The sequence below is a fragment of the Neolamprologus brichardi genome, chromosome 1 (assembly GCF_056152115.1).
Source record: "Neolamprologus brichardi isolate AB-2024 chromosome 1, ASM5615211v1, whole genome shotgun sequence".
NCBI classification, from domain to species: Eukaryota; Metazoa; Chordata; class Actinopteri; order Cichliformes; family Cichlidae; genus Neolamprologus; species Neolamprologus brichardi.
In genome coordinates this window covers 28,001,340-28,018,529 of record NC_142104.1, presented here as the reverse complement: position 1 = coordinate 28,018,529, position 17,190 = coordinate 28,001,340, and the positions used below count along the sequence as shown (strand labels likewise).

Sequence of the window (17,190 nt, the reverse complement as noted above, 5' to 3'; positions counted from 1 at the left end):
TAACTATGTAACTAAACTTGCATGTTTAACTTTAAAAGTAGAACATTTTCACCATTTTAAGGTGCCTACAAACACATCACAAAGATCAGAATCAGTCACAGTCTGTCCTTTAAAAGCATGCAAGGGTAGAGGACAAAGTGGGTGATGGATAAAGAAAGGAGGGCTGCAGCTGCACAACAGGTCTGCCAGACCGTCTCAACAGCTCAGGGCAGCTCAGAGTGTCTGTGACTGAACCCCTAAACCCCCCCTTTCCTTCTCCTCCGTCTGTCCCACTATCCTGATCTCACAGCCTCCATTGCAGTGCTGAGTGCGGGATGAGGGCGGTGGGGGTGAGGGGCTATTGGGCTGATATGGCCTTTGTGCCTTTCATAAAGTCTGTGGCCAGTCTGTTGAACCCCGACCAACAGGGCTACAATCTGGTGACATTTAGCAGAGGCTGGTGCCTTCCAACAACAACAACATGTAAAGAGACAAATCATTCACCAATTCTACCTTCGGTTAGACACGACTAACTCAGGTCTGTGACCTTTAAATAATTATTTTGTTAGCCCTGTGATGAAGCGAAAAATAGTTTAATTTGCTTTTCCCTGTAGCAGCTGTTTCTGTGAAAGCGTCATCACAGATTAATCCTTTGATATCCCAACAGTTTAAGGATCTGAAACTGCAGAATCACACAGAGTCAACAACATAACACAACTGGGAAAATAAAGTTGGTTACAAACTGGACTGTCTCTGCAACCAACCTCTTTGTAAAGTCTCTTTGTCTTCCTCGGCCACTGCCAGCCGATACGAGGGAGAATGCAGCATTATCTTTTACATAACTGAAAGAAAATTAAATAATCCATGAAGGATCATCCAGAATAACAAATTTCTAAGTTGCTAGTTCACTAATATACTTGTTTGAACTACAAGCCCGCATGTGTACAATGGTATTCCTTGAGAGTGTGGTTGCTAATGTCCTGAAAAACTTATGCCAACTGCTAAAAATACAGCACACAACATGACCGGGGCCGGCAATATTATAAAGTAAGAAAAGCAGCGATTCTGGATCACTGTAGAGTTTGGAAGAGAAGTTCATGTATAACTGAGATGCCCAGTTTCTCTGCCACCATCTCCACATCAGCAATAATGCAACAACCTCCAGTGTTCACATGGAAGATATTTCAAATTTGGACTGGGACAATTAAGTCCCAATCTCTCCAGTAGTGGATATGCTCTAATCATCCAGATAAACACAATATATGCAACCATGTGAACTGTGTCGACATTAGAGGTATTGCAACACTTCTGCAAAAAGTTTTCCTTATTTTACTTTACATATCCTGATATCATCTGACCCCACTTGCCACATAATACTTTCTGTGGTTGGTTAATCTATTCTGGTTTGCTAAAACAACTGTCAGCTGCAAATTTTAAAAAACTACAAAAACAGATTTCACCATGTTTTGGTTTTTTTTAATCAAGACTAAATTGTGTATTTAGTACAGCTGAAATAATAATTTTTTAGTCAACAAATAGAAATGTGTTAGCTAACTAATTTCATAGCTGACCAGTTATTTCAGTTTCAAGCTAAGTCTCTGAACATTCATCGGTTGTAAAGTCTGGTAACTTTCATGTTTTGCAAAGTGGTTTGAGCTACAAAACAAGACATTTTATAGCCTAAACAATTAAGTGAAAACAATCAGAAATTGCTGTAAATGACCTTTTTCTTGAGTTGAGTTTGTCTTCATCCAAATGCTTTAGTTTACATATATTTAATCACTGATGTCCAAACATATATGGACTTGCAAATGCATTCCAGCAGTGATGAGGCTCGGGCGGAAAAACATATTGCGCACACACAAAGACACACACCAACCTCCCACTCTCTCTGGAAAAGCCATCAGACTTCTCTATTTCTAACAAAGGTGGAGGAAGGAGGAAAGGAGGGGGTGTCTGGCCCATAGGTGATATCATAGGGCTGAAGTGTGCTGGGACCAGTGAAGGAGGGCCTAAAGTGAAATACAAAACCAGCAGACAAACGACTGGCAGGGCTAGACGACAAATAACAGAGTCTGGACTCCAAAAATCTTGGGAGACAATGGAGGACTGGGAGCCATTAGTTTTACTGCAAACAGTCAATGAGCAGAGCAGTATGTCTCTCTCTTTCTGAAGCATGATGATGAATTACAGAGAATATTCCAGATGCAAGTCATCAATAAATTTCTCTCTACAGTCCACAGCTGCATTTTTTCCTAGGGAAGGGCAGAGTGTAGGCTGGTTTACCTTTCATGAAAAATTAATGTTTATTCTTAAAAACATACCCCCATGCTGTGTCAGCCTCCGACTTGAGGTGATATCCCTCAAAGAGAAATTTCCACTATAATTTATTTTTACAAATTTCACAACTGACCTTAACTTGTTGATTCTTCAGTGGCAAAAATCCAAATGATGATATCATTAAAGCTCAGAACAATTCAAATTGTGTCATTTTTCTTGTTTTTCCAAAAACGATGTGTATGTAAGCTTTCTAGTGTTGGTTAACTGAGCTGAGGAACAGGAAAACTGTTTTTAAATGACACAATTTGAATTCTAATCAAAAGCCTAATAAAGAATAAGCAGTCAGGATAACAGACAAACACTCCAGCATCTTTTAAACATTTCTGACATGTATGAATTCGAGCACACAGGTTTCCAACTTTGGCGAGGAAAGCATCCGGGGTTCACGGCACACACATGCACCGTAATGACCTTAATTTATTGCACAAAAGAAGACAGCTAAGAAAACACCAAACATTAAATACATTCATAGATACTTCAGGTTGAGATCAAAATCAGATAATAAATGAATAACCTGGCCCACATCTGCACCACTTACAGGACACGCACCTGAACACTTTCTCCAAAATCTGTCTGTCCTAGTGGCAACAGGACCGACAAAATACTACCCACCTCATGCCACCTGCATTTATTTGGTAGATTTTGCTTCTCAATAGAACATTCAGTCTAGGTATTGATTTAATGAGCTCTTCATTCTTTACTATTAACTTTGTAACTGATCTTTGTTTGTAAAACGTATCTTTTAGATGTATTTTGATTTTTTCTATATTGAATTTACTTTATTTAGTTGTGGTATAATCATTTCCTCCAAAAGTTGGTTCTGTTCATCTGGACGTAGCGTTTTGTGGGAGAAACATTTAGTCACTCATCCAAGTGACTTCTTCAGTCTCAGCTGACTGCAGTTTTCCCCAATCTTATAAACAGTACATTTGCATAATGACTGAAACCAGCCCACTGAAGGAACAATGGGCTGGGAGGTCAGTTCCTTAATCTTAATTATGCAAATTCTCATGACCATTGATCAACAACCACTGACCAAAACCCACTGATCAAAGCCCACTGATCAATGGCCATGAGTACCATTCACAGAGTTGGGGAATGGCTGCAATCATAGCATTGTAAGATGGCGAAAGATGTACCCTTAGGCCCCCTCCTCGATTCAGAGATGGTCTTTCCCTTTTCACGTAAATGGCCTCCTTGACTCCGTGCTCAAACCAGCATTCCTCCCTGTCCAAGATGTGTACATCCTCATCCTTGAAAGAGTTTCCACTGGCCTGTAGGTGTGGGCTGGTTTCAGTCATTATGCAAATGTACTGTTTATAAGATTGGGGAAAACTGCAGTCAGCTGAGACTGAAGAAGTCACTTGGATGAGTGACGAAACGTTTCTCCCACAAAGCGCTACGTCCAGGTGAACAGAACCAACTTTTGGAGATTTACTTTCCTGGATGATTGAGAATGCATCAAGACATATAATCATTTCCCAACACTTGGTACAATTATAGCGTAATATATCCATCTAGACACACGATACAATATCTAAAGCATTTCTTATCATGTTTCTGCCCAAAGTTTCTTGTGTCACTATTTCAGGTGTCATTCACGGTAAAGTGTAAGAAGACCTCACAGTCACTGCTCATCGTGATAAAATGTTTCAGCCTATCAAACCTTACAAATAGTGGCCCAGTGGCCAAGAAAGACTCATGTTTCTTTCCTGTTTCTTGTGTTTTTAGCAAGTCCTGAACGACTATGGCAACTTCAGTAAGAAACACTTATCACACAACCTCCTTGAAAAGTCATTGCGTAATTTCTGTATTTTATGACTTTCACCTGTACTTCCTCTCCCTACTTAAAAACCCCTACTCCTTCCAATCAACTGACCTTCCCCCACATACCCAGCTTTACCCTAGCACCTGAAGCAGCAGCAGCGGCAGCAGTGGTGGTGGCAGTGGCCAGTGGAGCACAAAGGCGCATTTGTTGTCTGGAGAACACGTCTCTGTGTGTGTCTCTGTGTGTGTGTGTGTGTGTGTGTGTGTGTGTGTGTGTGTGTGTGTGTGTGTGTGTGTGTGTGTTTCTGCATGTGCACTCCCCCGCAGATAGTGAGACAGGCTAGGGCCAAGTCGAGGCAGAGCTGTGTCTCTAACCCTTCCACCCGTGGTGCAAGCCACAAACCAAACAGCAGCCCACACCCTCCTCAAGGCCCCAGCAGTCTGAAAGAGCATTCCTCTAAGCTGACTAACTACATGCACACACGCACACAGAGTCATGTACAATGGCATAAAAATATATTTATATCTATTAACGTATGGTTAAGTAGCCTGAATTCTACAGTCAGTATTCTGTTTATTTCCTTTGAAGGAAAAAGAAAACAGAAGCATGATGAACACAAAGCTTCAAGCATGGCATATACACTAGACCTATAATTGATCAGGATCTTAAATAAATCCTGTTATTGTTTGTACAACCAATGATACCCTCAACAAAAATGCAACAATATTAGGATGACATCATCATGTGACTTAACTAAGAAATTACTGCCCAACAGTAGCGAGGACACTAAACTCTGTTTTTAAGGTCCAAACAAAGTAAGCACAACAACACAGTTACTACTGTCTACAAACAGACTTCAGTCATGGCTCACAGCAGTAATCCGTTTCAGTCAAGTAAATCAAACAATGACAGGAATCCTGAACCCAATCCTGAAGAAGCAGACTTGTCACAGTCATTAGAGACGCCAACCACACACAGACAGACAACACACATAAACTCTCTGTGACCCGTCTTGAACCGAGTCCTGTTGAACAACACTGTCTCGGGTGACCCAGGTGTGATACTTGACATGAAAGTGAATGACAAAGTGTGTGTGCTCATTTAACAAAGTGATGACGCATTTTGTTAAATCACGCCTACAATATAAATCTAATGTTTTACATTCATTTGTCATTTTAGCTTTCAGCTTCCTACCTTGAAAACTTGGTGTTCTTCATTCTCATAACTTTCTAAAAAGTTTGATTTCCTTGAGGCGGGGTTGGATTTTTAATTGCATAAAAAAAGATGAACTTCTTACAGTTCTGAAATCATACAAACCACACAGTTGATTTGATTATGTGAGAATATAAGTAGCTAAATAAACAGAAAATTACAAAATTATTATTTGAGAGCAGAGGAATCAGAACGGAACTACCAAAACAAAAGTTTAGCAGGCACAAACCTCTGTGCTTTCACACTCATGCCCTTTAGTTAGGGTTTCCCCTGTGCTGCGATTTCATTGAGCAGGCAATCACACTAAAGTGCAGAATAGAACAACCAGAACCTTCATAAGAGGCTCAAGTCCATTCAGCTTTAGTTATTTTAGCTGTCTTACTTAATCCAGTCCCAAAGAACTCTGGACAGGTTGTTTGTAGGAGGGAAAAATGTACTGCACAATTCTGTAGCCTGGCGTGCTTTGTATTCTGGAAGGTAGCTGTGCACTCAAACTTTTATTATGAAGCAACATACTGACTGTTAATTTGATGAAAAGATCTCCCTGGTTCTGCTCAGGTGTCTGGCAGCTCCATATCATCTTTGCAAAGTGTGCAGCAGTAAAGTTGTTTAAGACACTTCCATAAAGTGCTTTTAGCACGCTTCTAGAGTAGTTTTACCTGCTCTGCTCATATAATTAGCACAAGAATGAGCAAAAACCAGCTCTGTTGTTGTTTCACTTTAAAACTGCACCACATCTCTCTCTAACAGACAAGATCCCAAACCACGAAGGCTCATTATGTTTTCCCTTTCAGGCTCCCACCTCAGACACATCGGACTAATCATCAACATGCTTGCTCCTCTGTAGTGACACTGGCCTACGCTTACAAAATCACCAGATGATTTGAATGAGACAAAATTAACTCTGAGTATGACAACAGCACAATGACATGACAGGGCCGAGGTGCACACTGTATGACTTTGGCAGTGTGTGTCAGTGTGCATTTAATGAAGTCTAGTCTGTCATCCAGACACATGCAGACATCTCTTTTGATGTTCAAATGCTGTCTAGAAGGTAAACAAACCAGTTCTATTTCATCTATTAGCGGGTATGTTTTTTTTGTGTGTGTGTGTGAATCCCACTAACCACTGTCTCCCTCTGATAAGCCTGAGAATCCAAGACGCTGCAGCTTGCCAAAGAGACTGCTTCCTCAGTGTCTTTCATCTCAACCCTTGGCTTTCTGTTTTACCTTCTACTTTTATACTTTTCTCATTTGTCAACTGTGTTTTTGGTCACCCATTAATGCCTCATCTTCCCTCATTAAAGCACATTTTCCCCATTATAACAACAACTTCCTTGCAACACTGGGAATTCCATACTTCTCTTCTGCACTTTTTTCCTCTACATCTCTCTTTCAGTGCAAGTGTCCACAGCTTTTATAATGAGGCAAAAAATAAATACTGCTTTAATTCTATTGACTAACCAGAAGGACTATTAACCAAAAGTAGCAAATATAAAAAGACACCAAGCATACAGCAAAAGTAAATCTGTTTGTTTTCGGTCTACATTTCAGGATTCAAGTCTGCTGATGTGGATCACAAAGCCATCTTTACATAACTGCTGCACACTGATAAGGTGGAAAACATGACGGTCTGACAAAAGTCAACAAAAGGAATTTCCTTAATCAAGAACTGTATTGTTGAAGTACTTTCAACAGTGATGTATAAAGAAACAACAGTGTGGATGCAGTCCTTCTCACTCTTGGTCCAGTCCCTGTCTTTCTCATTTTATCCCATCTTTTACTTCTGAACTTGAAGATCCTACACTCCCTCCTGCCCCAACATGCAGTGTGAATCAGACTGTAACCTTAGTGCCAGGAGAGATATGTGTACATAAGACAAACCCTCTCACCACCCCTTGCACAAAGTCGGAGAAAATTAAGATAAAAGGTGAGGAATCCACTTCCCCAGGCTCTGTGAATATAAAACTCACACTGTCCAAAGTACACATATCACACATGATATTAAGACAATGAAAACTGTCTCAATGTCTTTTTGATGCCAGTGTGCAAATGTTGGAACTCATTAACCCCAAATATATTTTTTAAGCACACACACAGAAGATGCAACTTTGATGAGTGTGTGTTTCTAAGGATTATTTGACTCCCATTAAGTTTTGTCATTGAAACGTTACCTCTGTTCAAACATGACAGACCCTATGTGCACAGGTGCATGATTGTGTCATAATTATTACAAACAACTAGACAACAGATTGAGTTAGTGTGATGTTGTCTACCTATTGTCACAACAACTATCATACACAAAGTACAATCAGGTCAAAAGCAGCACTGTATCTTCTACAAGTTTTGTTTGTGATTAGTTCACACATTATACTGTACATACAGGAACTACTGATTCCTCTAATGACAACTTGTATAATTGGTCATTTAAAAAAACTTCAAGCCGATATCTGATTCCAGCTTCCCAAAAACCAACACTTTTTGTCTTAATTTCATTTATATTATTATAATCTGTATGCTATACGCTTCTAAACAAAACCTATCTGAAAGTGTCAACTCAGACTGCACAAACAAAGTGTATTTTTGTTATTTCTATCATTTTATAAATCATCTTAATTACTTGCGTAACCAAAACATTAACAGATTGATCAACACGGCAACAGTTATTAGTGGCTGCCCTAACTGACAGTCACAAATTAGTATTTACAGAAGACAGTCCATCTCTAAGGTCTGTCTCAGAGATCCTCCTATTCCCAACAGCAAAAGTGGTGTGTGGTGAAGGTCAACTGTTTGCTTGTAGACTAATCTATGCAATCCATAAAAACCACAAACAAACAAATAAAAAAAGACGCTGTAGTAATAATAAATTTCAAAGTAACAGCTAGTTTAGGGTATGGAATTGTATACATTGGACTGTTCTCTAGTTTATGAATGGATTCCCAGTCATAGATGACAAGAACAGAGTTTTCTATACTTCACCATGATTTATGCAAAGTAGCACGACTTGTCAGTCATAAAGCATTAGCCTGTGAGTGTGTAGTACCATAGTTAGACCCCCTGTCCTCATCACATCTGTTTTGTTTTGTTTTGGTTTGGTTTTTTTGCAACCAAGATAGCAATGAAGGAAACACTCAAAAGGCTTCAAAAAGGGTTTAAAGCAACCAATAGGTGACCTTATGGTAGCAATGTCCTTTTTTATACCTTCTATAGATATATCTCTAAAGGAGGTACAGGGAGAGATTATATTGGTTTTAATCAATATGGCATTTTTTTGTTACACTGTTTGCAACTGTTTGACTTGCTCAACCACTGCCTCCCAATTACCTGCACCTAAAATTCACCCTCAAAAACTTTAAGTTTAAATGTTTACATTAGGTTTGACTGTATGGCAATAGTTGACAAAGTTTTTTCATTTGGGGGGGTGAAATGTGGTAGTGTCTCCCAAAACAGTAACAAAACAAGTCACTTCTCTGAACAGAAAACCACTCAAGAATGGACACCACTATGGTTGGAGTTTGAGAGAAAAAAACGTGACCTTGTTAGGGTTGGCAAAAGGTCAGGGGTTTAGGTTAAAATGTGAAATGCAATAGTTTGCTTTAAAAATGTGGTCTGGGTAAAGTAACTACTTCCTTAAGGCTAAAAGGCCTACGTAACCTTGGTTGACGTTAGGAAACAATCATGGCCATAGCTCAGGAAAAAAAAAACTACATTTACTACGCTTAGGAAACAGGAAGCATACGTACATGTTTGGTCTCAAAGCCTGAGGCTTTGTTGACCTATCCAACCAACCTGACCTCCTCCCCATACTGACTTTGTAACTATATTTAACTCTGCTCCCAGTTTACCCTGGTATAACGGAAACACAACTTGGCTCCTGTTTATAGATACAGGTCTTGGTAAACAACAGGACACACATCTGTTAGTCATCTTGTCACACTCAAACACACAGCAGGCTGTCACACTACACATCCATCCCTCATGCATCAGAAACTCATAGTGGCTTGACGCACTTTACACACTAGTGTTTTCGGCTAACCCAAGTTTACAGCTCACAGGAAGACAGGACTTTAATAGGGCCAATGGAGAAAAGAAGAGGGTAGGTCAGTACCACAGCTGCTCGTTGCTGAATGAGTCAAGCTTGAACTTGGACAGAGGTTTAAACTTTTACTTACGTCTTAAATGAGTAAAACTGCTCATTGTCAAAAACCACTAAAAGGCAAGTAGAGCAATGGCACTTTCTGAGTAACAGTCAAAGCCTGCAATACTGTGTTTTGACCTCAACTGGGAACATGACTAATGTTTTTTTCATAAGATAAAGGCACACCTACACCTACATGCAGCCCCACTGACCACGTCAATGACCTCCAACCCAAAAATAACTTAACCACCAAACTCACCAAGCTGTTATACAGTTTCCACAGATAGTCCTGTAATTGTTGTAAGTGTTATCTAGCAGACTGCAGCCATTCAAAAACAACTAGTCTTTCCCAAAGCTCCCCAGCTGATTTGAAGATTCATCTGACAGACCAAACTCACATACACAAAAAGAAATAAGTGTGCTTGACACGACAGGAAAAAAACATAGCCTTGAGATTTCAATATAATATTCTGTCACTTGGCCCGCTGAGATCTGATCCTTTCTTTCCTCATAACTCTATCTCAATGTACACCACTGAGATGTGATATAACTTTCCTGCTATTCCCCCACCATATACAACTATTGATTCAATCAATATACACAGAGCCCGCTTCCTTCGACTCAGCATCACTGCAAACCACCATTAAGACGGGTAGCAATGAGCTTGAACAGGGAGTTCATGTGTCAGAGAGATAGAAGCTGACCTCCCTGTGGACAGGCCTGAACATGCAAGCAGCTGCTGTCAGCAAGCCAAAACGTGGGGGAATTAATAGAAACAGCAGCTCTCCAGGGACTCTGTTAGCCAACACTGACAGCCAGCTCTGATCTGGGGTCATCTTAATGCACTCCACCTCTTCCCTTCTGCATTAGTGGTGGGAAATATGAAACCTGGATCATGACAAACATTATTTAACTTTCTGGGTAGGCTTAATTCTGAACGCTGGCCCAGGCCTGTGCAAGCCGTGATATGCACACTTGTGGCAATGAAGAATGTGGGAGTGCCCCACTGAGGCTCAATTTTCATCTGACAGTATGCTATTAAATCTGAATAGCCCACAAACACTAGTGAGATTTTGCGGATGCAAGCAAAAGTCTGGAGAGTTTAGTTGTAGTTGTAGTGCAGAAAGCAGAAGAAGTAAAATACATGTGAGCACACACTGTACTTTTAATACAGGTTCCACCTGTCCATCCATCCATTTTCTTTCGCTGCAGTTGGACCTGGTTAAAACTAATTCAATTTGATATGACATCTCCAGAGCAAAATGTATCATGTGCAGTTTTTAGAACTGTTACAGGGACGTGTAACAGGCTCTTTATAGCTATTTTGGAGGCTGCAGACCACTCGCTTCTTCTGCACAACAGACTGGAGGCATTCTCCATCTGTAGATACTGACAAAGCTTTTTATTACTGACACAGGTGTTAATTATATGCCAAGTATCTTATCTCAAAGGGATGCCCCTTAAAAACCACATCATGTAAGCTGACACATGTGAGTATGCAAAATGACTCAAATTGATTATCCATGTAACGGACAAGAACTTTCAAGTTGACTAATCAGTTTATCTCTGCTCATTGGGTGTATTAAGGTGTACTAAAACAACTGGCAAATGAGAGTTACTCGAAAAATCAACACTGCAGTAATACCACACATACATTTTAAAGAGTGGCAGGGGTAAAATCCATGATTTGTGTTTACATTGTGCACCTCAGAGGCTTTTACAAGCACAGCTTCTCATCGGGAGGAGAATGACTGCTCAGGAGAGAAGTGACTCACAGAAGCTACCAGCTGTGATTTGCTGACAAATGCCAGTGTTGGTTATTTGTTCTAAATAATGTGTTGATGGACAAATGGCTGTGCAGGCTGAGAGCAAGAAGAAGCCAGCTCCACGGGCTCGCCTACGCAGTAAGAACGCTAGAAAGCGTCCCAGATTAAGGCCAAGTTATATAACTTGGACTCCATTAATGCTTTTGCACTGCATGTGCTCTGCTGGCTAGTTAATGCATGGACTGTACCCTTTTTATTCTCAGCAAAACACCCTCAGCTGAATGCTGATGTGATAATAACAAAGTGCTGAAGGCAGCTCGCTTAAAGTGAAGTGTGCACACGATGACAGCATGATGCCCCAGCAGCTCGTCGCCGAGATGTTTCAGACATGATCTGCTAGCTCTGCTCATGGTCCAACGCTAGCTCGTTAAGCAGCACCTTAGCCACCATGTTGCTGCACAATAAACACGTAAAGGAAATCAACAGTTTGAAATATTGACGCCAGAAAGGAAGTGGAAATGTCAACTTCTCAAGTCGAGCAATGATGCCATACATGTGCAAGGCGCCGAGGATGACAGAAACCAGGGAGGAAACCTTTTTGAGTTTTCTGTAACAAAGCTGTAATAAAATCAGCTGAAGTAATAACCCCCGGGGGGAACTACTAAGTGTACAGCTAGCTAGGATGCTGATTTCACGGTCAACGTCAACGCTCAAACTCTCCTTACCGCGGTATAGTGATGCATTTCGTGTTGATATTCTGGGTGGTGATGGCTTTCTCCAGTTCGTCCAGTTGTCCCGTCTTCTTCAGCTTCTTCACCAGGCTCTTCACCGCTTTTTCACACCACTTCTCCTCCTGGCCGTTCTGCTCTCCCTTCTTCCAGCCCAAAAGTCGTTTGACAATGGGGGGAGTGAAAGGCAAAATTGACATCTTTTGAGTTCAGCTGAAGTCAGTCCAGTGTCGAGAAGTCCGTCAGTTTGGAAAAAACACGGAGGAACAAGTGTCCCTAAAGCGCTCCGAGTAGTGGAGACGACGGGAGTAAAGACAAACTGCTGCTGTTGTTGTTTTTTTTAAAGTCACACAAAACACATCTCGGAATCACACCGACCACTTTTAGCGGACTCGCTCCGTCTGTCTCGAGCTCAGCGGTGAACTGTGCACCGGTAGTCTGTTGAGCTGTGGATTTAGTGCTACTCCGCCAGAAAACCTAGTTCCGTCTGCACTCTTTCAGGCCAGAGCTAGTCTAAATACACCTCACTTGACTCACACCCAAAACTGCGTCGCTAGCTCAAAGGCAGAAACGAAAGCGTCGTGATAGGCTTTTTACGTCTCTGAATGCTCTAGCCTTCCACGAGCAAAGTTTTTGGTTAAGTTCAGAGTCATCCGCGAGTGCTGGATCCTCCGACTGAAGTCTGCTAAGAGTCTGCATCAAATGCAAATGCATGAGCTGCTGCTGAGAGTCTCAATTCAGACTTTAGACTGCACAGCAGACCCATGAAAGGCCAGTCTGAGCAGCTGGCCAAATGTGTTTCGCTGATATTGCGCAATCTCCATCCTTTTCCCTGTTATTGCTGATAAACCTCCATGTGGCTGTGTCTAAATAAGCAGTCACAACAGATCACTTGATTTAGTTATGTAACACTGGGCAGTTTTTGTTCTTTTGCATGTGACTTCACTTCAAAATTTCTGATGAAATTAGGTCCTTGTTTTCCTTCTGTTTTTCTTTTGTTTCAGTAGGCTGTATAGGACAGAGCTGTCTAAATAAAATAAAAAAACGTTGGCTCTGTTGTGTTTCAGTTTAGACTGTGAGACATAATTATAATCAAAAGAGCTGTTCTTTTTAAAAATAAGTGTAGGTTTCCAACTTCAGCTGGAAAACATACTCTATGCTTCTTTTCCATTTTACTTTTAGAAATCCACATATGCTTAATTGCCTGGCTGTCAGCCACATAACCAAGGTTGCATAAGAATACAGCCGTGCCTGTGTTTTTGTTGAATAAAGGCTTGAGGTTTGACATTCAGCATCTCTAGCGCAAAGGGTTTCCAGTAATTGCTACTGGCTTGTTTTGTCTCCAGATGGGTGAATAACTCTGGAGCTGCTGTAAAGATGGAAGGTGATAGGAATCGTACATGAATGCAGGAGATGAGCCACTAACTTGCCTCGGCTTGTTTTACACGTGAACACAGGAATCAACGAGGTGGCAGTTTGGCTTTGCAGCTTGGCTCAGCTCCACTAAAGCACAAGTACAGCTTGACACATGCACATGTAGGCCTAAACACCCCCACCACACCACCTTTCACACACACTCCCTGTTTCGGTGTCAAGGAGTCAAGTGGCAGATGTACAATGGGCCGTGCAGTGCCGCTGAGCTCACCGCAGAGAGAGTGATAGCGGGACTGTTTAGGGTGTGAAGCTGCCTTTGTTCCTGCAGCTTCAAAAGAAAGACTTTACTGCTTTCAAGCACAGTTTCCAAAGTCGGGTATCTTATTAGCAGGCACTTGAAAGAGTCGTAAAATGTGAACGCTCTGCACAAAGAAGCCGGTGCACTTGCTTGGATTCAGTTTACAAATTTTCTATAGTCACACAGAAGAAGAACTTACACAGCTGGAATTCAAATGGCCCACAGTGGACACATATATGAGGATTGTGATGGTAGTGAGGTGCCAACATTTGCTCACTGCCTCCACTGACTGTTCAGAATTATACAACTATAGTGCCATTGACCTGCTGTTACCATTTTGGTATGTGTGTACAGGCGCATTGACCTGCATTCAGCCAGCAAGCCCCCTCCTCCACTCCTATGCACAGTGTGAAGTTTGTGCTAAAAATACAGCTGGCTTTAAGCTCAGCAGGACATACCCGTCTCCTTTCATCTATTTTGGTTGCACAGCAGTGTGTATTTTTATATCTGCTACAGGCATGTCAAGGTTTCTTCATACATGACATCTTTGTTAAATGAATTCTCACCCTTGAGCAAAGATTTTCTAAAAAAAATAAACAAAGGACTTCTCAGATCAATGACTGTGAGGAAACTATCACAAGCACTTAGTGTGAGCAGCTGCTTTGACCTGTAGAGATTAGGTTTTATGTGCAGTCCCAGATATCAACAGCTCCTTGTCTGTAGTAACAATCAAGTCCACAAAAGTGTAAAACACACCACTCTCTCGCTCTGTGGTGGGTTGGCAGGTTGGAGGAGAAGGCCGGAGGAGCGTGTGGCCGTGTGTCACACGCGGAGGCCCCGCGGCCCTCTCGACACCTGTTTACGCCCCCAGGGACACGACCGGCCAAGACAGCTGGTTTGTTTTGGAGAAGTGCAGGCCGAGACGGGGCGGATATGGGGGTGCGGGGCGGGGGGATGGGATTACAGATGGGCCGCAGTAGACAGGCGGGAGGACGGGTGTACGGGTGGGGGTTGGGGGTGGAGTTGTGGGCTTCTGTGAGAAGAATTACTGAGCACAAAAGGAACGTCAGCGAGACTCAATGGGCAGTGGCCACTGCAGTCCGATGGATGATAATGACATTGTGCTGGCAGCAACCTCAGGGGACTTGGTCCAATGTGTGTGTGTGGGTGTGGGTGGGTCTTTGACGTCATAATGTCCCAGTGGAGAGGCATTCAAACTGTGGGACTCTGGATGGATGTGATAAGGAAGCAGATGACCAGTTATTAGCCAATTTAAAAAAGACAGATGCTGAAGATTATATCATTTGAACTTAGATGTAAATAACTGCTTAAATACAATCAGCATCCCCTAGAAAGTTTAATTCATCGCTCATGTGTACCAACCCCAACTACATCTAAAATTATCGCACACTTTTATTTCAGTAAATAAAAAAAATCAATTTAAAAGTTATATATTGGACACAATAAACACAGATCTTTTTCTGTTGGTTATGTTCTGCAAATTTTTGTAACATATACTGTTTAGAGTTTTCAGAAGGTCCTGGTTTTGGATAATCACATATAAAATTTTGTATTTGACAGTTGCTACAGATGTTTGAAAAGCAACAAAAATACACAAAAAAAAATGTAGGTAAATGTCACAAATCCTGCTTAAAAACCCCTCACAGAAGTGTTGCAGCTCGAACGCAATGGATTACTAATAAAACTAGTAAAACCAGACCATGAAATAGAGTGATTGCTCCAAATGTTACATATTTTACTGTTCATAGTTTGTCAAAGAAGATCACCAACAACCCTGTGTATGATTTTACAATAAAATCCACAATTATTATGTCAGAAGATTACACATTTTTAGGTGTTAAAAATGAAATAAATAATTTTAAAAGACAATATTTTAACTGGCCATGAAGATTATACACATCTTTCTCAAACTAAATGTGCAAAGTCTACCATTCCCCATTCTCCATGAGAAACAATCGTGTTTCACCACAGATTCTCAAAGTTTTTCTGGTATGCCCTGCTAGAGAGAGAAAAAAAAGCATATTCCTCCAAAAAACTTTTTCTGTCATTAAAAATGAAAAAGGAACAAGTTTAATTTTAGTTTAAAAAATGGTGCAATATTCTTTGACTTCTTTTTTTTTAATTCCTTCTCCTGATCCGTCACACCAGCTTCTCCCCCTGAGAACTACTAACATATACAAAGTTGGCGTGACTGCCTGCATACGTTTGTTTGTGCGTGTTTGACATATACCAGTTCATGAGTGAACAGAGCTCAGGGGTGCCATATAAAAGTGTTAACACTGATCCTCTTGGCAATAACAGGACACTGTGTTTTCCCTCTGAGAGAGCCATCAATCGTTCAACAGCTTATGACAGCTCCTCCAGGGATGGTAGCGCGAGCACATGGTGTACCAATCAACACCATAACTATCACGCACACACAGGCAAACCCACACACACCCTTCCACATGCAGTAGGCCCTTCCTTTCTCACTTCACTACTCTATAAATGACAGTTCGTTGTGCCTGCTTGTGCTTTCACTTTTGTATGCAGACCCATCAAAAGTGACTCTGTTTCCACATTGGTATACAGATTGTTTTGTTCCGGCACTTATTTTGTGTGTGACGTCACTCTTTTTACCAGCTCATCTACTCAAACACAGGAAATGGTGTTCGGTCCAAATCCCTTGTGACAGATCTTTTGAAACTTTGTGCTGTTGCGCAAGTCACTCTGCTATGAATAACAGGAAGACAGCTATTTTTCATGTCAGTCTAATTGCCTGTCACTCGGCTAAGTCTTCATAGTCAGTCTTCATAAGCAGGCCCTTATTGGTTGTTTGCAGTTACTAGAATTATATATCACACAATTGCAAGAAAAACTTGAGAGCACATTCTTTTTAAAATATTTGCAGCGTTCAATCTGACTGAACTAACACACAACGCAGGTTAAAAAACAATCACATGAGTGAACTCTCGCCAATATAACTCATAGAAAGCGGCAACAACCTCCATTTCCTGTAGCTGCTTATGAGAATTGCACACTGATGATGATTAAATTAGGAAGGTTCATTTTCGCGGAGCTGTTTCAATTCAATATTTCTGCAATGCCTTAATAGAGCAGCTGTCTTCAGGTCCAGAAATAGTATTTCAGTTGGGCTAAGGGGTCAGAATTTAGTCTTGACTTGATCATTCAAAAACATGCGGGTTTTGTTTTTTGGGGGGGTGGGGGGGGTGTCATTTACTTCTGTATGGTTCTCCTCATATACTCCTAAATAAAATCTGGACACAATTTTGAATGTATGCTGATCCGTCCACCGTGTACAGACCCACTTTTCCTTCAAATAAAGTCATGTTAAACTTTAAACTTGGTCTTAGGACTTTTTTAGTGAGCACGCTTTGTAGTGACACCTTTTTATAACGACACTTCTGCAATCCTAACGTCTGATCTCATCTCCTTAAATTAGAGAAACTGCCAAGTAGCTCTAGGGGCATTTGTTGCGACAATGACTGTCTTTTTTTTTTTAAAAAACATCTTGTACTGTAAGTTATTACTCAATATGTTCAACAACATTGCTTGCCTATTCTATTC

The 17,190-nt window shown here is 41.1% G+C and overlaps 1 protein-coding gene across 1 annotated transcript in view; it reads right to left on the bottom strand.

The window, feature by feature from the left end:
- Nucleotides 1-12,616, bottom strand: part of smad3a (SMAD family member 3a) — a 29,777-nt gene extending 17,161 nt beyond the window's left edge. The window contains exon 1 of the mRNA XM_006793887.3: nucleotides 11,928-12,616. Within this exon, the coding sequence (XP_006793950.1) occupies nucleotides 11,928-12,130 (203 nt within the window). The 5' untranslated portion in view covers nucleotides 12,131-12,616. The remainder of the gene's footprint in view (nucleotides 1-11,927) is intronic.
- Nucleotides 12,617-17,190: the final 4,574 nt, after the last annotated feature.